Source organism: Heterocephalus glaber, unplaced genomic scaffold, assembly GCF_053883595.1.
Source record: "Heterocephalus glaber isolate CG9 unplaced genomic scaffold, H.glaber_assembly_v1.0 deba00001460, whole genome shotgun sequence".
NCBI lineage: Eukaryota > Metazoa > Chordata > Mammalia > Rodentia > Bathyergidae > Heterocephalus > Heterocephalus glaber.
Window position 1 is genome coordinate 2,277,974 of NW_028258307.1, and position 24,996 is coordinate 2,302,969.

General features: G+C 40.9%; 1 protein-coding gene across 4 annotated transcripts in view; it reads left to right on the top strand.

The window, feature by feature from the left end:
• The window catches only part of Kif13b (kinesin family member 13B), a 157,679-nt gene that overhangs the window by 48,948 nt on the left and 83,735 nt on the right, over positions 1–24,996 (top strand). For 2 of the 4 annotated variants that reach the window (XM_013073408.3, XM_087216705.1), the window contains 8 exons: positions 1,549–1,561; positions 5,803–5,863; positions 7,005–7,097; positions 8,436–8,616; positions 13,244–13,331; positions 15,075–15,209; positions 17,778–17,890; positions 18,967–19,078. In XM_013073408.3, coding sequence (XP_012928862.2) covers positions 1,549–1,561; positions 5,803–5,863; positions 7,005–7,097; positions 8,436–8,616; positions 13,244–13,331; positions 15,075–15,209; positions 17,778–17,890; positions 18,967–19,078 — 796 coding nt within the window. Of the gene's footprint in view, positions 1–1,548; positions 1,562–5,802; positions 5,898–7,004; positions 7,098–8,435; positions 8,617–13,243; positions 13,332–15,074; positions 15,210–17,777; positions 17,891–18,966; positions 19,079–24,996 lie in introns of all 4 variants that reach the window. The other 2 variants (XM_087216704.1, XM_087216706.1) reach the window with 2 other exon arrangements.

Sequence of the window (24,996 nt, forward strand, 5' to 3'; positions counted from 1 at the left end):
CTGAAATCACTTGGTACAAATAAATGTAAATTTCTTATGGAAGAAAATTCTATGAGATGAAGGGACAAGAAGATGTACAGATGATTGGAAGGAAACATTTGCATGTACAGGTTGCTTTAAAGTTTCAGGCTGTAGTTGGGGAGTTTTGATTCTCTGAGAAGAATCAATTATTGTTCCTATTTTATGGCAATATCAAAAATACTTTCCTTTATTCTTATCTGATTTTGACATTATCCTATGATTATGGAAGTAAGCATTATTGTTTTTAGGAATTAAACACTGAAATGTATGTATATTAAACACTGAATATATTTCTGTAACTTCCAAGTGGTTCAGAAAATACAACGTGTCATATGTGTTTTATCTCTATCGAGGCGGGGAAGGAGGGGACAATTAAAGTACACGTGGTAACATTAACAGTTGGTGAATTTGGGTGAAGGGTCTGTGGAAATTCTTTGTACTTTTCTCACACCTTTTTTCTTTTAAAAATTTTATGTTTTTATTAGTACATGTTTGTGTACATGATTACATTTATTATGGGGAATTGATACATGTACATAACACATCTCAGTTCTTTTTTCCCCCCTTCCCTTCCACCTCCTCCCCCTTTTATTGCCAGCATCAGATTCATTTATTTATAAGTCCTTATAAAGTTAATTATTATTATCATTATTATTATTATTATTTTTGGTACCAGGGATCAAACTCGGGTCCTTGCGCTTGCGCAGCAGGTGGCGAAACCACTGAGCTAAATCCCCGGCCCTGTTGTTATTTTTTTTTTTTTGGTACCGGGGATCGAACTTGGGTCCTTGCGCTTTCACAAAAGGCGGTGAAACCACTGAGCTAAATCCCCGGCCCTAAAGTTAATTATTATTCGTGCAGATATGTAACAGCCAGACACAACTTTTTTCTACATTTGAGATTACCTCATAATTATTCTGGACATGTACACTATGTTATGTTCCTGTACCCTGGGGGAGATGGAAGCAAGTGGCAGTTGCAGAGGGAAGATGGGGGAAGGGTGAAAGGCTTGGATAAGCACAGAGGTATAAATAATGAGTAATTCAGTAGGTAGTAAACCATTGGAAGGAATTAGTTGTCTCTTGAACCTTTTTCCTTAGGCAGAACAGAATTAATTTTTTATAGAAGTGTCTGTACAGATAAGAGAGCCGATAAAGCAGAGAAAACAAAGTGAAATAAGATGTAAGAAGTAAAGATTTTTAAAACAAGTATTTATAAGCCGTAGATAAGGACCAAAAATTGTAAAAGGCAGAAATATAGGGATTTTGAAATTATCCGGTGTTCAGAGAATCATTTTTCTATGCGAGAGATGCAAGTTCGTTTTTTATAATGAGCACCCTACCCTAATAGTTAATTGATATTAATTTACCTTTCAGTTACTATTTGGTTTCACAGGTAATATTTTCTTCTCTTATTGCAATTTTACATCATGTTCATTATCTTTTTACCTTTCTAAAAGTTTCCTAAACTATTTTTTTAACTTTCTTTTCTTTCATGTTCATGATGACATCTATTTTGGGAATGCAGGGGCCAGCCGAAGGTAAGCGATTTGGTTCCTTAGGTGGTGCTTGTAAAGGTCTTCTGTTGTACAAGCTTGCAATACTGGAAGGTTTTCCCTCAAAGCTGAAAATGGTTTCCCTCTGCTTGTTTATAAAGTCATGTAAGCTCCCAGCCTTCCCACAGACTTGAAGCTGCTGATTGGCATAGGAGGGGCCAGGGCTTTAGGGAAGCTGTTTGCACTCTGCCCAGTTCTGCCCAGTCTCCTAGCAACTGCAACACAGATTCCTTGTGTGCCATAGTTTGGCGCAAAACTGGTCGTTCCAAAGTGTGGTCACACCGTGGCAGGCTGACTCATCCTCCTGGCTCCCGAGCCAGCTGGGAAGGCCATGCCAGGCTCTCAGAAACCTTCGGTGCCCCAGCTCCGATTTGAGCCCCTACTCTAAGGCAACTTCTGAGGGGTGGGGAGTAGTTCCCTGTCTTGCAGGGGGCAGATGAGTGGGCTGACGCAGGCACAAGGGCTGTTTTTCAGTTGACCATTCTCTGAAGTTACTTGGAACTTCCAGGAAATTCAGTTTTATCTACATTTTTGAGGTTTGTTTTGTCTGAGACTGTGGTTGAATTGTAATCCTATTCTGTTATTATTACTAAAAAATGGATAGACCTACTGTTTGAAACTCTGACTTAAAATATAGTTGAATATGCCACAGATTTCTTTATATTTGTACAATTTCCCTCATCTTTCCTAAGTAGAAGGTGCTGTGTTATTTTGTTTTATTTTTTGTTGGAGAAGAGGCCGGAGAATAAAGATGTTAAGGGAACTATTTCGTGACTGTGTCAAAACTGTCCACGCTGTATTAATTCAACTCTGTCTCAGTGTTTGGGGAAAATGATGGAAGGAGAAACCCACAGTCTCAACACAGTGGTTACCTCTAGGGAGAGATGTATTTGGCAGATGCGACGATCTTGATATTTCACTTAAAGCTTCTGTGCTACTTGAGTTTCTTACTGTGAATGTGTATGCAAGTCTGTTACTTGACAAAAGTTGTTTTTTTTCAATTTTCAGGAAAAATGTTTAGAAAGAGAGGAACTTATCTGCTTTATGAAGTCTTTTACCGGGAGATACCTATAAAAATTTACAAAATCGCTCAAATTTAAAGAGGACTGTTTAGTGTCATTAGTAAATGAGAACCAAGTGTTGCTTAGCTCCCGGCCTTGTGCCCAGCTGAGGTGCCTTCATACCCAGCAGTTGCCACCTGCCTGTGGTTTCAGTTATTAGAGGCGAACTTCGTCATTTTTCGGTAGATATTTTGAGAGAAAGAAACCATGTCCACATAACTTTAATTATTGCAGTATATTGTCACAGTTGTTCTGTTTTGTTTTGAATTTTAATCTCTTACTGTGGCTACTTTGTAAATTAGACTTTATTTTAGGTTTCTATGGATAGGAAAAACATAGTATCTGTAAGTTTCAGTACTATGCATGCTTTCAAGTGATTTTGAGATTCTTGGGGGGGAGGGGGGTTAGAATGTGTCCTCTACCGGAAGGGGACAGCTGTGATTGAGGAACAGAGCTTGTCTGGCCTGGTGGTACAGCCGGACGGTAGGCTCAACAGCAGGTTCAAATCCAGCTCTCCTACCTGCTGGCTGTCAACATCAGCCCCTTTGTGCCTGTTTCTGTTGAACAGGGCCTACATGCTATCTCAGGCATTGCTGTGGTTACCTTAGTGATAGCTTTTCTACTGAAATTGTAAGAAATGTGGTTGTTAAAGAAATTCCCAGCCAAAAGACAAGGAAAAACCCAATAATACTTAGAGGAGAGTGCCACGCAGTCCTGATCTCTGATAAGTTTACACATATGACCTTTTGAAATGAAAGCTAAGCTTGCAAGAAAAGAAAATTTTCAGTTTGGTCTGGCTTAGAACAGAATTAAATTGTAAAGGAGAGAGTTGAAGGCTAGACCAGAAGAAAGTTAGTTTGAGCATCACATTTCATTTACCCTTATCCTGCTGTAGTGATTCGCACCGTGGGTGACAACTGGGAGTGTGAAAGCAGCCCCCGCTAGATGCTTTAATACACAGCTCTCTGGGCCCCTGTTCCAGTTTCTTCCTCCTGCTCCTCTCTCTGGTTGAGAACCAGCAGTGAGCCTCTGCTGCCAAGAGACGCCTGCTGCACCGTGAGGAAGTGAAGGGCTAGCAGTGTGCCGGACTGCAGCTGGGTGGGATCTTCCGGGCTCCAGGGCTCCTGCCTTGTCTTGGGGCTTGGTGGCCCTGGCTTCTCTCACCTCCCTGGCCTCCTCTCCCACCCTGGCCCCACCCAGGGAGCCCATGCCTCTCCTGCCTGATCATGTGTGCCAAGGTGCTCTGAGACTTCCTTGTCCAAAAGTGTTTAACTTGCCATCCTCTTGGGTGCTGGCAGGATCCTCTCCTGCCTCTTCAGTTGGCCTCCTCGGATCCTCCCCAAGCTGCTCCTGTCCTTAGCACCCTTCTTCTGCAGAGCTGTGAACTAGGCTTCTCTGTGGTCCCACCCTCACCTCCACCAGTCTCATGGCAGCTACTGTACTGTTTTTGGATTTCTCAAGCAAGCAATCTTGCTTTCAAGAATTGCTCTCCTTTCCCTACCTTGTTACTCTTTGGGCCCTTTCCTATTTCCCCCTCTTTCCTTTCTTTGAGTTAATTTTAGGTGGTGGTGGGAAAAATAATCAAGTAGGAATACCTACTTACAGCCTGAACCCAATTCCTTTTCTTAAAAAAAAAATTAACTTTTAGACGTCTGGTCAAGATAGCTCATGAGTTCACAGAGAAACATTGTCTCTACCAACTCCAAACACATAGTAGGGACAAATAAATTATTTAAAAATATACAGATCACATCTTCATACAAAAAAACCAGCATGTACACTTTTAGCAGCAGTGGGGTGGGCTGAAGCAGCACAGTTGCTGGACTTTGGCATCAGACGTGGGTGCTTGGGGTGACTGAAGTTTGACTGTTGCCATTCAAGGGTCTCTAACTCTTGGCTGAGGGCTGGATCCAAGTTCACCTGTGAAAACTGATTCGGAGAAGGCTCTTCTGTGGCTGAGTGAAGGCCTAGAAAAGCTGAAAATGTATTGGCCACCACCAGCATTGTGTTAGTAGGAGGGAATAGAGACACTGGCCCTTGGGAAGACCAAAGTCTGGGCATTCATAATGGAAGTCATGATGTGAACTAGAAAGGAAAAGGCAAGCACTATGAAGGCTGTAACACACACTCCCAGTCAGGATGCCCTCAGAGCCCCTGTCAGGGCTCAGTGGGGGGACCAGGTCAGGAAGTACAGCAGAAACTTCACAGCCAGGAGTATTTGATGAAGGTGAACAGAGGTGAATTTTAAAGCAATTATATGAAAAATCCTTAAAAAGATTAAATTATAAAATCTGAACAAATACATATAAAACTGATGGGAATCTCCAAAAATTAAAGATATCATTAGTGAAGCAAAACTTTTAAAAGATTGCAAAAGAACCATGTACATATTTAGAAAGTGATGAGGCAGAAGATCAAAATGGAAATCATCTATTTTTGTCCCCGAAGTAACATTTTTTTTGGTACCAGGGATCGAACTCAGGACCTTGTGCTTGCCAGGCAGGTGTGGTGCCACTGAGCTAAATCCCTGGCCCCTAAGTAGCATTTTTAATGTAGGTTCTTCCACTTTTTAGTCAGATTATGTACATTTTATCCTTTATGTAGATGTTAGTACAAATATGGAGTCATACATTGTCCAGGTGTACATAACTTGGTCATTAACACAATCATTTTCTTGTCATTAAGTCTTCGAGACTCTTAAAATCTATACAATATTGAATATGGTGTGTTATTTATTTTAAAAATCTGGTATCATTACTCTTCATGTGGTTGTAAGCCTCTTAAATTTTATTATAGAATCATTTTTAATCTTTTAGAATCATTTTTATTTTCTTTGATCATAAAAGTAAAAATATAGAAAATTTACAAAAGCATAAGAAAACAAAGACCACTGATATCATTATGCAAAATAAACTTTATATTCATAACCATGTGTATAATAGCCATTACATTATGCATATTGTTTTGTAAACTTTCTTTTTCCACTTAACATTACAAATAGTTTTCTATGTAAAATAGAAACCTGTATCACTCATAGGGTGCTTAGTAGTTGTAATTCTTGCACATAAATGACCAGTCCTTGTTGTGTGACAGTACGTTGTTTTAACTATGTGTTATGAGTGATTCTATCAGAGTTATGCACGCTGTTGTGCTTACTTTTCACAGATGTTTGCTTATGATCACTGTTTCTGGTCCATGGATGAATCTGTCCGAGAAAAGTATGCAGGTAACAGAGCACGGGATCCTGTTCACTATTGATGGTACAGAAAAGCTGGTTTGGTGTATTCTTCATACACTGCTAGGGTTTAATTGCATGTAACTTTAGAAACCTTCACAGAGATCTTGGTATGAGTTGGTAAAATTAAGTGACTGTGGTGCCCAGTGGAGCTGGCCTCACACACCTGTCCCCAGGTCTCACATGGACCAGGAGCACATGGGAGGCCCTGAGGTTCCCTGAGGTGCTGGCACCGTGGTCTGGAGAGGCTGCTGGTGGAAGGAAAGAAGGGCAGTGGCCAGGAGAGAAGGAATCCTAGACGGCCTGGCTTTTGCTCCTTAGCACCCCTTTGACGTTCAGGAATCTGCTGCACCTGGCAGAGCCCCCATTTTCTCTCTCTAATGGAATGGGATGGACTGTCTTCCCTCCAGATGTTCTCTGTGCTCCGGAAGTCTGTCTGATCACTCTCCTCAACTATAGCCAGCTCAAGCCCCATTTCACCACAGAGTCGGGACTGCAGTGACAGCCTTTAATTTCCTTGTGCTTATGTCACTTGTTTCTGAGCAATTCTTTTTTGTCTGTCTGTCTTTTTTTGTGAGGCCAGGTTTCATTGTCTGGCCCAGGCTGGGTTTGAACTCCTGGGCTTAAATGATTCTCCCACCTCATCCTCCCAAGTAGCTAGAACTGCAGGCATGCACCACCACACTGGGCCTGCCTTTTAAATATTGAGCATCATATGTTCTTGACTTCTGTTATGAGAAAGATTAATACTATGGCTGTTAGATAAAAGTGTTGACTGAGTGGTGTGTAGTTAAATTCAGGTACACCCAGATCCCAAGTATATGTTTCTGATATTTATAGTCATCCACTATATAATCAGCTCATGGGCTCTCTCCATTGTGGGCACTTCTTGGTCAGTGTTTATTTATTCAAGAATGTGTCCAGGTATGCATTATAAGGGACACTTTACTTATTTTTTCCCTCGTGTGCTAAATAGAAATAACTTGAAGGATACATAAGCCTTTAGAAGTATTTGTCATTTAAAAATCATGTTTGGAGATAAATAAGCTGGTTGTACATTTTGAGATTTTTGTTTGTTGATTGGTTTGAATTGTTCATACATGGTTTTGCCTTAAAACATCCTTTCTCTCAGGTCAAGATGATGTTTTTAAGTGCCTTGGGGAGAATATCCTTCAGAATGCTTTTGATGGCTACAATGCGTGCATCTTTGCCTATGGACAAACAGGTAATCCAAAATACTGTGGATGCACGTAAACAAATATCTTTCCATGAAAGAGAAAATAGAACCATGATTACTGAGTAACATTTTGCTGGTTTATTGTTGTTTTCCTTTTCAAGGACTAATATAGATGATGAAATTAGGCTATAAACATTTTTTAAAATGAGTATAATAAAATTAGGATTACTTTACTGATCTCACATGGCACTGGTTGTGTTGCATTTTTTTGCCACATTACAGAGCTGTGACTGTTGAATGTATTGCTAGTTATGCTTGTATGTCATAGTCTCTAAGGAGCTTAATACAAGAAATGCCAAAAAGAATACACTTGGTAATATCTTACTGGTTGCTACTGATAAAGAGCCTTTTGGTTAAGGAAAGAAATCTACTTAAAGCGAACTAGCTACTTTTATAAGAGCGTATCCTATAGCTGTTCAGCTGCAAACTGCTCTTCGCAGAACAATGCTTATGATGGTTTAAGAAGTGTTATGTATAGCTGTTAAAAGAACAGAAACCCCAGAGCCAGGCTGTGCCAGCTCCACCACTGCCCCTGCAACTTGCCACCTGGAGCTCTCTGCCCTCAGTTTCCTCCTCTGTAAAATTCGGATACCATTAGGTCCTCGTCACAAGGTTGTCTAGGCAAATCACTGTGTGCACACTTTTCAGCCTGGAACAACGGAAATGGTGCATTAGTACTGTGATATTGGTGAAGTATCAGGTGACAAAAGCAGCAATTTGTATGGTGAAGAGCATGTTTTCAAAATCACTGCTACTCAAAAGAAAAGCATTATACTTAAGTGTCAAAAATCACCGCTTTTCGATGATAGGATTATAGTGATTTAATTTTTTCCTTTCTGTTTTCCTGAATTTTCTTTAGTTAATATATACTTTTATTATAATGGAGAAAATAATTTTATATTACAAAAAGATTATTCATGGTTCACACACTATTGCAAGAGGGTAGTAAGTTAACTTGCTCTGGGGCCCATAGGGAAAACCTATATATTTTGTGCTATGATTAGTGGTTGGGAACAGACATGATAGTATTAATAATATAGATCTTTTCAGTTTATTTTAGAAAACTTTTCAAACCTGTTTTTCAGTTCTAGATTTTTTTTTTTTTAAATAAGGTTAAAGTAGGTTTTTTTTTCTTTCTAAAGCATGTTTACTTTTGACTTTCACATTTGCAACGAAAAGCTTCTGTATTTTTTCTTCTCATATTTGGAACATTTCTTATTGTAATTTGGGCATTTTGCTAAGTGCTAGCAATTTGAGCAATGGAGAGAGGATTATGTATGTAAATTTCACAAAGAGACAGTAATAACTCTGATTTCCATTTTGCAGGGTCTGGAAAATCTTATACTATGATGGGCACAGCTGACCAACCTGGATTAATCCCAAGACTCTGCAGTGGACTCTTTGAACGAACCCAAAAGGAGGAAAATGAAGAGCAGAGTTTTAAAGTAGAAGTGTCCTACATGGAAATTTATAATGAAAAAGTTCGAGACCTTCTTGATCCCAAAGGGTAAAAAGACTTTGAAATTTTACTGTTTTAGCATTCTGGGGTAACACGAGTGTAATGAATTGGCATAAGTGCAGTTTTTACATTGAACTTCAGTAGAGAACTGTCTAGTTGTGGTCTTTGTGATTTATTTTTGGTTGCATGGGGTAGCTTCCTGTGACCTACAAGAGAGGTGTTTAGAGCAGGGAAGAGGAGTGAGCAGTCATGTACTTGTATTGTGCTGCCCTTCACAGATGCACCCAAAGCCACTGACAAAAATAGGTACTGAAAGAAGTCATTTAACATCAGCATTAACTGGTAGTAACTTAAACAATTTGTTTTTCCTTTTACCAATAAATTTCAGGTGGAATTCAGTAGTTGGTTTGAAGGATGTGAAGTGCGGGAAGGCATAATCAGAGCTAGGAAACCTGATCTTTAGGATGGTTAATTTTAAAGGTTCCTGGGAAAAAAGAATTGCCTATGATTTCTTGGCATTGACTGTGAAGGAGAAGTGGCTCAAAGTGTTGGACAGAACTGTTGCTCTGACCCTGCCGCATAACTGAACTTAACGAGGATAGCAGGAGGTGTCTGAGGAAATCTGTTCACTGCCCAGAGTTTCCAAGTTCAGATTTTACGGAAGTGCTACAGTGGAGAGACAAGGAGTCAGAGATAATGACCACAGCCCCCACCTTCCCTTTTTGGGTTAGTTTTTTAGGAGAACATGAGAGAATATGAGAGAGTTCCAAACGTAAAATGTTTGGAAATGTGTACAACTTTGATACAGTTTCAGGGTGCCCCCGACGCCATATCCACTTCATGTAAGCTATTGACAGTTTCTAGAGCATTTTGAGAGACTACAGGATGACTGTGATCAATTTTGTAATTAAACCTAACGAGGGCAATAGACACATCCAGAATAAGAGACCTGCCAGTCATGGTGCTCCCCACCCTAATATATTCACAAGGAGACAGATAAACAGTTTGTCATCCTCCACCTCCTCCTTTTCCTCCTTATTTTCTCCATCTTCTCTGCCACTTTTTAAGGACCATGTTAGCAGGACTCTTTATGCCATCAAACTTTCCTTTAGACTTGTAGTCAGTTGTGTCCTTCTCCTACTTCAGCTCCACCTTAGTGACACATGGCTGCCTTTCACTGTCACTTAAGTTATTCCACATCTCACTCAGCTTCTTGCCATGTCTCCAATAGAGATACCAGCCTCTGTGGATTTGATCTTGGGTGGAATTCTGGACAAAACCTGAAGAATCCAGATGGTGGTCTTTTAGGGGACATTAGAGTCTTTTTCTTCTTGCTTCCCTTAATCCTTTGTTTCTAGATCATAGCATACCTTATCTCTTTACCATTTTATCAAATTTAGATTTCTCTTTCCCAGAGAGTGCCTTCCATCTCTTAGAACCCTTCTTGGAAAATTCTGCAAAACTGACTGGGACCTCTGGGTTTTTCTTCTTATGTTTTCTGTATGTCTGTACAAAGAAAGCATAAGTGGACATCTTGCCCTTTGGTTTCTTGGGGGTTACCTTCACCATCCCAACTATTGTTTGCTATCTGGGCAGCGCAGGGTGGGTGGGGGCCACGGCTCAGAACTCCCCAGCCTCATGCTGACCACCTCCATAAGAGCCACCACAGCTTCTTGGCGTGGCCACAACATTGGGAAGATCAGAGAGCCAGCTAGGCTGAGGCTTACGACAGCCAAAGCACAGAGGGCACGGAGGGGAGCGGTCATTCGGTTATGATGTGGGTGATGCTCAGGGAAAGACGAGGTGCAGCAGTGAATCTCAGTGATGCTCAGTCAGGAGGAAACAAGCTCAGCTCCTCACCGCCATCTGCTTTCTTCGACAAAGATCTGCAGCCCTTCCTGGGATACTGAGTTGGCACTTTGTGTTTCTGTACACACTTCACCTGACACACCGTGTGAGTCAGAGCAAGAACTTACAGTGGACAGAGCAAGTTAGAGCACAGTGCAGTCTGTTTTGCCTTTGGCCAGAGTAGAAGGGATGATTCCACACGGGTAAGCGATGGATGTTTTCCACTGACTAGGAGTTCATCCAGTTAGAAGTTAGGTGATAGCCATTCATGCAGGTGTTAAGAGGTCACCTGTTTGAGGATGTCCAGCTGTTCAGCATGGTTGAGGGTGGCGTGGGGGGAGTGAGATGGGTCAGGAGGCGGTCAGAGGTAAGAGGTTGCAGCCAGGTGCCCACATTTTGTTCTACACGTTCTCCTCTGCCTTGACTACTCTTCCTGCACCTTCACTCTGTGAGATGATCACTTCCTCTGAGATCAGCTCAGACCCACTCTTTCTAGAAATTTCAGCAGAGTGTCTTTGTGCCGCACATTCTTGGGTTTGCATTCCGCGGTGCTGTGTGGAGTGGCTTGAGCTTTACTAGTCAGACTTGTTCATAGTCTTTAGTGATTTCTTATGCTTCCTGTGTATAGCTTAGGTCTGATCAGCATGGACTTTATGTTCACATAGCTGTGGTCCTCTCCTTGTTACCGTGGAGGAGTTGCCTTTCACTCTCCGGGCCTGGCTTTTACAGGAAATGATGCTGAAACCTGGTATCCCAGAGGAGCACAAGGACAGACCGGATGACACACTTGAGGTCGCGGGCCGCTTCCTGGCACACAGCCAGCCTCTCTATGTGGTAGCTGCTGTTATTTCTCCCCTGAAAGTTTCTTTGGGGTTTTCTTTTCTTTTCTTTCTTTTTTCTGTTAGTGTTTCTAAAGTCAGAGTAAATGGATCAAAAAACCAAAAGCTTCGGAGGTGTTCCCATGTCAACCAAACACTAAGAGAACTTCTTTTTTTTAAGTACTTTTTTAAAATTCAGCGTCCACTGTGTGTAGTAATGTAATTATGTTTCTTTACTCAGGACATAATATATCTTTAAGAAAAAAGGGAAAAAATTAAAAGTTAGAATATATCCTGCAGCGAGAATTGAATCAAATTTTGTTTTATATCTACTTCCTCTGCAGTCATATAATAAGTGATTATCTGACTTCATCTGTACTAGTCTACCAGTAGGTGACATCATTAGTTGATCTCAGGACACTAGAAAGTTCCAAATCCTTAGAAAATATTAAGTTATAGTCATCATACTGGAGGATAATAACATTTTAGATTTGAGCCATTTCCTCCTGTCACTGTGCTGCCTACATGAAGGTTTCATCTGTATCTATTCACTGTGTCACGTCAGTGCTTCTGCTTGCTTTCTTTATCATGGGTAACAGTTTCTGTGCTGGTTGTTCGTGGTATATATTCTTCAAACCTTTCTTCCCTTTCTCCTCATGTCTTACTTTGTTACTAGCATTCTGTCTCCAAATCATGTACGCCAACACATTGGAGTCCTCTTTGTTACCTTTTCTTATTTTCACTTTTTTAAGCCAAGTTTATTTATTCCCTGATGGACTCCTGTGTGCCAGGAGCTGTGCTGGGAATTGCAGACCCCCAAACTAGTAAGACATTATTCTTTTCTTCGAGAGCTCAAGGTCCACTAAAGAATAGATATACCTAAACTAATACCACAAGGATTAGGAGAAATTAGGAGCAGATTATAAAGGAGCATATATATTGAGCCCAAGAATGGGGACCTGATTTCTCAGACATCAAAGAACTGCCTTAGAATTTTAAACATTCTGATTCATTACTTATTTTTAAAAGGCAGTATTCTGTAGTTGAAACGAATACACATGGTAGGAAGGGTGGATAACCAAAAGATCATAAAGTAGGAGTCACCTGAAATCTCACTATCCCCAATTATTCCTTTTTAAAAATTTTACTTTTAATTGAAAAAAATGCATCTATCTGTGAGCACAGTGTGATGCTTTGATATATGTGCCGCTGTGGAGTGGTAAGCTAATTAATGCATCCATTGCCTTACATACCTGCCATTTTGGACCTTTGAAGCTTCGTACCCTTCAACAAACATCTCAACAAATACATAATATTTCTTGGCTTATAGCATTAAATGTGCAATGTAATCTGGGTTTTTGGCAAATGCTCTTCACTGGGTTTATTGGTTCCTTTTTTCTAATTTAAAAAAAAAATTAAAAAATCTTTCATTTTTAAAAAGCTATGAGTTAATGTTCATTTTATTGAATCCTTTTTCACACATTTGTTGAAATGGCCATTTATCCCCTTCTTGTAGTCCATCAGTGTGATAAAGTCTGTGGATTTTCACCCCCGAGGTTAAAACAACCTTGCTACCCTGGGATAAGCCCAGTGTTGTGTTTTTAAACCATTATTCGATTCATTTTGCTGACTTTGTTTCTTTTTCTTTGGGATTGAGCTGAGTCTGTAATTTTCCTTTCTTCACAGCTAACATTTATTGAATTTCCATCTTTGTGCCACAATCTGTGATATGACAAGTAGACTGTTCATATTATTTGAGTCTGCATTCTTTATGGTAGTAAATAGGCATCCCACAGTTTACCCTTTTGAGTGATGTGATATTTTACCACATTATGGAGTTTTTCTTTCCAGTGAAGTTTTGAAAGTTTGGTTTAAATTCTTCAGGGATCAAGTCAGTTGGTTTTATTTATTTGGGGTCTTTCTTTAATTAATATATATTTCCATGAAGCACAATTGAGTCCTTTAAAAACAGATCATTGTTAACAACTTGTTTTGTTTCTCATGAACAGAAGCCGCCAGACACTGAAAGTCAGAGAGCATAGTGTGTTGGGACCCTATGTGGATGGACTTTCTAAACTGGCTGTCACAAGCTACAAGGTAACAATGTCCTTTCTGTGAACTAACTTTTGTGCAGTTTTTTGTTTGATTTTAAAAAAAAAATTAAATTAATTATAGTGTCAAATCCCTGTTTACAAAGAAATCTTTAAAATGAGATAGAGTCTGAGACCAGTGAGTTAAAGTGAGCTAAATGTGATGAAGCTTACAGATTAAGCTTCAGGATTGTCAGACTTCATGGATCTAAAATGGATGGAATAGATCTAGAAAACTGAACTTTCCTTTTGTTGCTTTTCTGTTCTGGTTCTTTCTCACATTTTTCTCTCCTTCTTTTCAGTTAAATGTTTTTGAGGCCTTTTATTTATCATGTTGAACTTTCCTTAAACACTATTCTTTTTCACTTAGAATCTTGTGATTTTCATAGTTTTTCACGTATGTGTATCATTTTGGGATTATGGTTAGCTGCATATAATATAAAAATAGGATTAGGATTTTTGAAGTATGAATATTACCTGTTCATTGTGTATCTTCAGTGTCTAGAAAGTACCTGGAATGTGATACACGCTCTCCACATTTGAGTGAATGAATAAAAGAATGGTGAATTAAACAAGACTTTTCATGTAGGATGTCTAGAGGAAACTGCTCTAGGACTGGTGTGGTGGCTCCAAGATGTCATTAGGGACTTAGATTCCTTTCCCACTCCACAGAGAGATGACAGTGTTCTCATATTTCAAGATGCCTCTTACAACCAAAATGTGATCACAAACCTACTCCCTTTAAGGAAAATGGACCAGGTGATCTGTATTGTACCATGTGCTCAAATTTAGTCATGTGGCCAAGCTTGTACTGAAAGCATATCTGGGAAATGTAGTGTCTTAGCTCTGCCACAATATGCTCAGTCAAAGATAGGGTTCTGTTATGGGGAAGAAAAGACTGGATGATAGTAGGCATCTACACATCCATTTCATATATAACCATGTTTCTTGTTCCTCCTGAAAATCCTTATATGGTAGATTATTTTATTTACTTATTTATTTGTTTATTTTTGTGGTGCTGGGGATTTAACCCAGGGCCTTGCACATGCTAAGCAAGCACTGTATCACTGAGCTACACCCACAGCCCAGGTAGATGATTTTGTGGATTCTGGTTGTTAATAATGAAACTGACATTCACATTGATTAAATAACCATTTTTAGAGCTTTTTAAAAATGAAAATTCCATGATCTGTTATATAATGCTGTCTCTCTCTCTTTTTTTTTTTTTTAACTGTAATAGCAACTAACTAGAAAATTTGTACAGAAAATTAGTCTCTTGATGTTTTCATTTTTAAGCACATGTCTGCTAAGATGTGGTGGCAGGTAGTAGTAATATGCTTGGGTGAGGGCTTACAAGTTATTTTTTTTTTCTTATTTTTATAATTTGATTTGTTTTTAGCAATAAACTTGTAGTGCTCTTATAAAGAGACAGATTTTTCAAATTTCTGAAGTAGATGAGTATTGGCATGGAATATTTGCCCATCTTGTGTGACTCAATAATGTAGCTTCTGAACTTCCCTGAGTCAAAGCTGCCACTTTCTTCTGTACCTACAGAAAATATTACCTGAGTTTAGTTGTAGAGACAGGGTCAGCTCTTGTATTCTGTGGGCTTAATGTTTATTGAAAAATAAGATATTAACTGCAAATGTTGTTGACTAGTAAAGGTTGTAGTATATTTCACAGTACAGCTGAGTTTTAATGTTTATTACACAGATAATGAGATGTGTGTCTGTGACTTGTTTCCACTTAGGATATAGAGTCTTTGATGTCTGAGGGTAACAAATCCCGGACAGTTGCGGCAACCAACATGAACGAGGAGAGTAGCCGATCCCACGCGGTCTTCAAAATCACCCTCACACACACACTCTATGACGTGGAGTCTGGGGTAGGTGTGCATATGCATGACCTCTTTTCCTTTCTGAGGTGATCATGGTTTATGTTGTTCTCATGAGATGTTAGATGAATTCAAGTCACAGCCAGACTTACCTATCAGTTAGGACTCTAGACAAGAAGCAGCAGCCACTTTAGTGAGCAGAAAGGGATTTAATGTGATTCAGTAATGTAGAATATTAGGTGATTAGAGAGTTGTCAGAACACCTGAGGAGGAGGATATTGTGGACAGAGTCCCTAGGAATGATTCCCAGAACCGCACGGATCTGGTCCCTCAGAATGGTGCCATCTCTGAGGACATCCTAGAGCAGTGGGTTCAAGGTGCACCCCATAACTGTGATGATCAGAAATTGGGAGTAAAGAAGTAGCTCAGTCAGTAAGGCTGTGACTTCGCATATGGGAGGCTGGCACATGTGCAGGGAAACTTCTGGGAGACCATCTTGCCATGGTCCTGCCTGCCAGCATGGAAAGCCGAAAAGGGTCATTCATCTCTGTGTCCAGGTCTTCAGCAAAGGATCTGATGGCAGAACTTGTGCCCTTCCCAGGCCCTGCCCGAAAGGGAGGCTGGTCTAGAGACTTGGGTTTTAGCTCCTACCCTCACCACCTAGAGGAAGGGGGAACTGAAGTCATGCAGCTGATGACCCGCAGTCCCAGCCACAGCAGCCTTCGGGGTTAGACTCTGCCAGCTGACTGAGTGCACATTAATGCTCTGGCTGATTTAGTGGAGGTTCTTCTGCTAAACAGCCAGGATTAAAAGAATAACTTGCACCGGGGGAATTGTACTATAAAATTACTGGATTGAGTAGAATAACTTTTTTTTTTGAGGCAGGGTCTCCCTTTGTAGTTCAGACTGGCCCTGAACTCACTATGTAGCTCCGGCTGGCTGGCCTCGAACTCAGGGCAATCCTCCTGCCTCAGCCTCCTGAGCACTGGGATTACAGGCTTGTGCCATCACGCCTGGCTGGGTAGAATAATTTTTTGAGTATTTGGTTTGGAAGCTGGTGAAGATTAAACTGAAGATTCAGAGATGTTAATGCCTGTGTCACATTTAGGACTTCTTTGTTGACTTGTGCATTTCCATTTCTCTCTGTTCATGGGAAGTGTTGCATATTTTGTTGGGATGCCCACTCCTCATGCATCGGTTTCAAACCCCAGAAGCTGAAATAATCATCCTGGCAAAGTGCTGTATTTTGGCAGGATTTTCGTTTTCTGAAAGCCTATTTTTCTTTTTTTAAAACCATCACAGCAAGATTAATGTAACAACAAAAAGCTCTTTGTTTTCTGTTTCCTTTTCAGCATAAAACAAAAAACATACTGAAGACATTTTTTAAGCCAAAATTACTTTTTGAATATCCTTTTGTTAGTGACATGTTCATTTTATGGAAATAAATATAGATGTATATTTTAAAGGAAGTTTAAAAGATGATCCAGTGTATACATTTTGTTACTGGGTTTCTCCTCTATTTGTTGTTTTTCTGCTGAGTATATATAAAATATATATTTCATGTTTGTAATTTGACAGCACTGTGTATCTATTTAAAGTATCCTAACTAAAACTAGTATAAACCTATACTTGAAATTATAAAAGAAAGGGGAATTACTATACTATATATGAATAAAATGAAAAACTTTACAAAGTGTTTTAAATTTTTGAGGGTTTCTTTGATTGTATAAAAATCAGTTTAATGTTTTTTATATCAGTAAGAATACTAGTATTTACCTCAGGATTACTGGTAAACTGGGCATGGTGGTGCACACTTGTAATCCCAGCACTTAGGAGGCAGAGGCAGGAGGATTGCTGAAATTTCAAGACCAGCCTGGGCTACATAGTGAATTTAAGGCCAGCCTAGACTACAAAGCAAGACCCTGTCTCCCCAAAAAAGATTACTGGAAAATACAATAATTTAAGCATACTTTCAAATCATATTAACATTCATATAAGTACTTTTGTAGTCTTTTTTTCTTTTTTTAAGGGGGAAAGAGTTCATTTAGCTCACAGTTTATAGAGGTTTCAGTCTGTAATCAGCTGGCTCCAATGCAGGGTGGCATGGCAGAGGGACAACAGTTCATGGTGACAGAAGACAGCAAAAGCAACAAGGCTAGACTTTTTTTTCTTTGCAATACTGAATGTTGAACCCAGGGAGAACTGAACTACATCCCCATCCCTTTTTATTATTTTATTTTGAGACAGGGTCTCACCAAGTTTCCCAGGTTGGTTTGGAACTTGCTGTCTCCTACCTCAGCTTCCCAAGTAGCTGTGGTTAAGGTGTATGCTACCATGCCTGGCTCTTCTCTGAAAATATTTATTGGGGTTCCTTCCGAATGTCTTTATTTTGAGGGCACTATTTTTCTGAGATAACTATCACTCTGTCTGTATGAGTAGAGGGCTATTGTATCACTGAGAGATTGTATAGTTTTCTTACAGTGTTCTACAGCAGCAAAAAAATAATTTTGTAATAAGAGCGGATTAATAGAGGATTTCGATAATGAACCCATTCATTTGTGACAGCCTGCCTTCAGCATTGTCTGAGTGCTTATTAGTATGTATCAATTTGCTTCACAGACATCTGGGGAGAAAGTGGGCAAACTGAGCTTGGTTGATTTAGCTGGCAGTGAACGAGCAACAAAAACTGGAGCTGCTGGCGACAGGCTGAAGGAGGGCAGCAACATTAACAAGTAGGTTTTCTGAAGCTTAATCTCCTGCTTGTTGAGCTAATGGTCAAATAGGGGCAGATCTGTGGTTATTAACATAAGGTGATTCTGGACCCATTAAGGCTGTGATGTATATAGTTTGGATTTGCTTTGTATTTTCCATGGGCCTGGGCTCTTGTTACGCCCTGTGGAGCTGTCTGATGGGGCTAAGGAGCACAGCCTCGGTCAAGTCAGGCTTCCTCAACAATGGCCCTATTGACTTTCGGGTCCCGTGATTCTCCATCCTGGGCTAGGGGTGTCCTGCACATTGTAGGGTGTTAGCAGCATCGCTGACATCTGCCCACTAGATGGCGGTAGTACCCCACACTGCAGTTCCCCCTGGGGTCCGCTCCCCTCCAGCTGTGAGAACCACTGGTCCAAGGATAGAAAAGGATGACAGTTGGTCTCTCAGAGGCCAGCTGGTGATTGTGACCTGTGATGCTGTCTAAGATACTGTGTACCAGCCACACTGGGCTGGCCCTTTCATGACTACTGTTTTTGTCCACGTTCAAGAAGCTGGGACTTTAAGAAGTAATACTTTGTTCACCAGGTCCATTCATTTTTTTTCTCCCTCAAGCTAGACTGGCAGTTTCCTGTGGGCTTGAGCTTATCTGTCTTCAGGGTCCCATGAGGATGTGCACCAAGTCATTAGTAGCCAACTAGAGATAGTAGGACCCCTCACCCAGGTGCTGCTCTGTTACCGAATCATACAGATGTAAATTTTGCTTGTCCTAGGTTTTAATTATCATACTGCCTTGGGGCTTCCTTCTTGAAGATAGATAGATAGATAGATATATAGTGTTTGTTTCAATATTTTGACTTGAATTTTTCAGCTCACGTTTTTATCTACAAATAACAAAACTGGGCTAAGCATTTTTATTGCTTGACCTAGTGTTAAGAGGGACAGCAGGTCTTTCGAGTTTGTGTTTTTAGACTGAGCTACAAATTGCTGAGCGCAGTGGTGCTCCCAGGCACGTCTAAGGGTGTTCCATCATTGTGCTAAAACGTGACATTTGATATACTCCAGTTTTTGTAATATTATGGTTTGTTGCACCATGCAGGTCTCTCACAACCCTCGGTCTGGTTATCTCAGCCTTAGCAGATCAGGGTGCTGGCAGAAACAAAAATAAATTTGTTCCATACCGTGACTCAGTTCTCACGTGGCTGCTCAAAGTAAGTTTTTTCCTTTCTTTTCTGACTTACCTTTGGTGGTTGGCAAAACAAAAGAGTAATGAGTAAACTGTTAATCCTTTCTGGTCATAACTTCCTCCCTCAGTGTTCCAGTTTATAATTATTAGGCTGCTGTGACCATCATAATTTTCATGGACTGAGCGTGCACAGGTTTCTTCCTGATATTACCGTCGTGTCCTACAGAGCCTGCAGGCAAGGGGGCTGCTGGCCACAGTTGAGTCACACAGTTGCTCCTGGAGATCAGGGGAAGGAGGAGAAGGGACAGGGGTAACGTGGCAGCTGGGTGAGTCACAGAGGAGGGGTATGCATTCCCTGATACACTGCTGGGCTGCTCCCTCTGTCCCACAGATCCTTTGTTTGATAGTTTGGTCTTTGTCTCCTGTTTAATTTTGCCCATGACCATTTAATTGACTTTCACCTTCTTAGAGGTGTTGCTGACGGATATGAAGTAGGCACACATTCACTGATTAATTCATCAGTATGCATGGGAGAGATGGAAATGAGAAAGTCACTCCCACAGGAGAGTGCAAGGAAATGCAGCCACTCCTCAGCCTCAGTGGCTCACGGTCTAGGAACGGAGATGAGCTGGACTCACAGAATATTACAGAATGAGCTGGTGACTTACCCGGCAACAGAGAGGGCACTTCTGTGGAATCAGGGCTCGGTGACAAAAAGTGAGACTATCTCCAGGCTTCCCCCAGCTTCCCTTAGTCTTCAAAGAGGTGGTGCAGTGAAGTGGACATCAGCTGGGTTAGGGGATAGAAGTTCTAATGACAATTTATATAGCTGTCAGCATTGAACAAAATCTTTCACTTGTCTAATACTCTTTTTTTCTGCTTTTTAAAATAGAGAAATTATTTTATGTGTCCTATTTTGTTCTGTGATGGCTCATTTTCTCATTGATAAGAATTTACTGAACCCCTGTTGCTCACTGTGTTAGGGGTAGAGACTAAAATGGGTGAACAAGTCAAGGGCGTGGCTATTGCCCAAGTCTACATGTTGAGGGAACAGCCTTTGTCAAAGGAAGCAGATTCTTTTCCTGGGTTCTACACTGTCCCAAAGAATTCTAGTATTCAGCTTCTTAATCTGAAACCCTGCACACCATTTCAATGTGCTTTGTCAGGTGAAACCTTTCTTTACATAAATATCAGTAGGTTCTGCTTAAAGATTATGCTACAACTGGATAAATTTGCCAGGGTAGAAAATCAGGTAGGTTACTTCCTTTGGACAGAATGCAATAAAATTAAAAATTTAAGACAAAAAGATAAATAAGTTTTGATCATTAAGAACCATTTGCAAGTGGATATCACAATCATTTTACTCCCAAGGAATGTGTTGGTCATTAACCTCATCATCTCACTTTTTTTCCAGAAGAAATCTCAGATTATCTACAGAAACATTTCCTGATCAAACATGACTATTCCTTTGATCTGCCTGGTTTGAAAGAGAGAATATGCATTATCCATGTTGCGCTGTTGCTACTTCTGTTTATTGAAAACAATAGGGACTCTCTTTTATTAGTTTTGGTGGTGATTATTAATGACCTAGGTAGTCATTGAATGGCCACTCCCTGAGCTGGGTGCTGGGTGAACCTGTCTGAGCAGAATCAGGCACCTGCCAAGGGCTCCTGTCTGGAAGCATTTCATTGACTTCTCAGGTGAATGGTAGTTTTCTCATTTGTTAAATGAGCACAGAATGCAAACTCGCAGGTGGCAGGGCCAAGCTTAGAGTCCAGGGTGAGTTTGCTCTCCGCCTATCAGGAGATGCTCTTGACTTTACCAGTGTTTGATAGGATATAATGAAGAAAAAGTGTTTGTATTACTTTAAGAACGGAACAAAAAAAAATCCTTTAAAAAGTTCATTTTTTGTTTTTTCCCCAAAAGTTTACTTTTTCTGTGTAAGTTAAGTTATAATTGGAATTTTTATGTTTTAAGCCTCCAGTTAAAAAATAAGTCAAGTGTTTGATTTTTGTTGTTAATTTTTTCCTCAAGTTCTACTGTGACGTTCTTAAGATCATGTTTTATTTTTGCACTAAGATCATAAATTGGGACACTTTTACAAAAGGATTCCAGAGCTTTCAGGTCCCTATTGCTTTTTCCTTCTCTAATTATTGGTCCAACTTTCCCTGGTTCTTATATAGCACATATGGGATTCTCATATTCCCCAGGGTAACTTCCATTGAACTCATAAAATTGCTCATTAAAAGATGATAATTTGCTATTTCTTTTACAGTTTTCACATTGTATTTTCATAGTGATTGTGTTGTGCTCTTGATGTTTGCATCCTTCCAGGGTACCTTTCCAGTTCACCCCCTTTTTTCATTCTTACTGCCAGTGCCGTAATGGAGGCCACTTTGATCTCTTGCCTGGAGGACAAACATTTCCCTCCAGCTTTCTTAGTCTAATCCGTAGTTAGGTTGTAAGATCTTTCTAAATTAATCCTTTTACCCTTAAATCTCTATAGTAACTGTCCCCAGGCCCTAAGGATCAAGTTCAAATTCTTTAACTGCACGTGACTTACAAGGCCCTTCATAGCCTGACCCTCCTTGCTTCTAATTGTGCCTCTTTTGCTTCCTAGTGTTGTAAGTTCTGGCTAAGTGAAGAGAGCTGTGCGACTTCTAGGGCTCCCTTCTGGTTGGAGCATTCTTTCCCCATCTTCAGTCCCCTCCCGCCTTCCTCCCCTGCATAGTGCTTGTTCACCTGTAGATTTCAAAGGCCACCTTCTCTGGGAATCTCCCTAACCTCAGAGTTCTTTGTTCTCCCCATTCTATTGTTTTTAGCCCTATTTTCATTCTTTTCAGAGAGTACTTGGCTCTTCTGTTAGATGGTAACCTTCTTGAAGAGCTGAGTAACGAGCAACCAGCTCTGCTCTGAACTGGCTTTGTGAATTTCATGTCTGCCGCTCTTCCTGGGTCTCAATTTTTCATCTGTAAAATGAAGTAACTTGATTTGATGACTTCAGAGTTCAGCCTTAAAAAATTCTGACTCCCCAAATTAAATTTCTCTTCCGTGTCCATTTAATTTGCAGTTGCTACATTTGAAACAAAACTCATCTGATTTGCCTAATTAAACAATTAAAGAGTAAGCAAGAAGCTTTATACTTTCTCCTTGAATGAGTGCCAGTTCTTTTGTTGCTATTCCCTTTTTGCTAATAGCACAAGGCCTTTTTTTGGGGGGGTACCAAGGATCGAACTCGGGTCCTTGCACTTGCAGAGCAGGCAGCGGAACCACTGAGCTAAATCCCCAGCCCTAACAAGGCCATTTTTAAATATAAGCATGTTGTTGCCCCATGAACAAGGGCTTTTCAAATATCAAGCATTTGCTGTTTGCCAGGCTTCCTTTTCTCAGCATAAACTGCAGCATGATACACATTATTTTCCTTTGGTAGTTGCTGTTAGAAATCTTCTTTACCCATTCTGTTTTGCTCTTCATGTGGCCTGGCAGTTTGCAGTAGGCATTGGTGCTCCTGGGGAACCGAATTGCAATCTGAGATTTAATCCATGTGATCTTTTTCCATCACATCTGAATCTCCTTAGTATGTACAGGACTCAGGATGACATTTTTCTTGAAGTTGCCAAATCTGGGGCATCAGGATTGTGAGATCACTGTCTGGAAGTGGAAGAATGAAATGAGCAATCATGGCTTTTACTTCCTAAAGTCCACATTAGTTATATTTCCTGTTTTTTTTATATATCAACGTATATTTTCTACGATATGATTGTTTTCTAAAGAAGATTAAAATTTCAGTAATGGTTGAGTAAGCAGACATTGTCTGTGGTTATGTAGAACTGTCAGTAATACCTAATATTTCTGACACTAGGACAAATTAATTTGGAATGGTATAGGGTCATCTTTTTCCTCAGGTCTAAACTTTGTGTTGCCACACGTGTACTTTGGGTAGTTGTGGAGGAGTGGAAATGGTAATGGAATTAAAGGCAGAATACAAGTAGGCTATAGATCATTACTCAGTTTACCAGTTCTAATTTTTAGGCAGCTTATTTAACCTCTTTGTCAGAACAAACCTGTTCTCTCATTGACAAAATGGAATACTAATTGAGTTCGCAAAAGCTAAGTAAACTGCCCAGAGATTGTGTAAATCAGATTGCTATAGCGCATTTTACATAAATTGAAATTGGAATGACTTTTATATCTTCAAAAGTAAGAATTTTTTTAATAGGTTAATGTGCCCAAAAGTAGTTAGCTTTTTTATCATCTAATGAATTACCTATTACTGGCCTCAGGCATTTTTTTCTTAATCTTTTTAAAAATCTTTTTTGTTTGTTTGCTTTGGAGACAGGTTCTCACTGTCAAGGGTGGGCTTGAAGTCACTATGTAGCCAAGACTGGCTTCCAACTTGTGGCAGTCCTTCTGCCTCAGCCTCCTGAGTTCTGGGTTCATAAGTATGTGCCATCACGCCTGCCTTTTTTCCTTAAACTCGAGAATCTATTATTCAGTGCCATTCTGTCACTTAAAGAGGGTCCTTTCTTCCTTTCCTCCTTTTCTTCTTCCTCCTCCTCCTCCTCCTCCTCTTCCTCCTCTTGTCCCCCCCCCCCCCCCCTCCGTCCATCTCTATAATTCTTGTCAGCCTGGGGCAGTATATTAGTGTATAAGTATTTCTCTCTTATGCTCTGTAACACATTTCTCACAAACTTAGTAGCAGGGAATAACAATCATTTATCTTCTTGCAGTTCCTAAGTCAGCTGAACTAAGTGGTCTGGCTGGGGTTTCAGGTGGCTGCAGTCTAGAGTCAGCAGGGGCTGCGGGCATCTCAGGCCTTGACCTGGCAGGGAATGTCTGCTTGCTGACACAGTTGTGGGCAGGCTCAGGTCTGCTTCCAAACCCACTCCTGTGGGTGTCCTCATAGGGCCACCTCACCTCATGACAGCTGGTTTCCTCCAGAGCAGAGACAACGCTCAACGCAGAAACTACTATCTCATTTTAATGGAATCTCAGAAGGGACGTGCCATGGCCTCCACTGTATTCTTGTCATTAGAGGCCGGTCAGTAAGGGCTGGCCACACTGATGGCAAGGGAACAATGCCCAGTTACGAATCCCAGGAGGCAGGGGCAGCTGGGGCTGGCATCTTACAGCTGCCTGCAACAGATGGGTCCCAGTCAGCCCCCGCTGTGTGGTCAGGAATGGAGTGTGCTGATGTCCCAAGTCCAGTTTGAATTCTGAGCTGTGTCTTTTCCCCCTCTTTTGACCAGTGTGCCTCTCTCCCTCCCCTTTTCCCTCTCGCCCTTCATTTCATCCTTGACTAAACCCAAGGACTTGTTCATGCTGAACAAGTGCTCTACCACTGAGCTATACTCCAGCGTCACATCTCAGTATTTTTTTCTTCTTAAGTGGAAGTAGTTTTTTTGTTTTATTGGAAGCCAGTGCCAAAGCCTACTTCCCCAAGAAAAGAGTAGTTTGTCTTAGTGGCCTTGTCTGAACTGTGAAAGCCATTGTGTAGACGAGGTGTCTCCAACCCCTGGACCCTGGACCACTACCGATCTGTGCCGATCAGGCTGCACGGCAGGAGACGAGTGACTGGCTCAGGATGTGGGAGCGAAGCTTCTTTTGCATTTGCTGCTCCCCATGACTGGCATCCTGGTCTGGGCTCTGCCTCTGGTCAGGTCAGTGGGGCGTTAGACTCTCAGAGGAGCTTGAACCCTGCTGTGAGCCCCACATGGGAGGGAATCTCAGCTGCACACTCCCCACCCCAGGCTCTGGAGAAATGGTCTTCCGGGAATCCAGTCCCTGGCACCAAAAAGGGTGGGGACCACTGGGGTAGCCCACAGAACCTGGGTTAGTAGTTCCTCCCAGACTACTAGTGGCACTGTCAGAGGGAAGAGATGAAGTCCCTGCAGTGTGCCTTTTGTCTTGGGAGGCTGTGATTGTGCCTGTGTCTTCAGCATG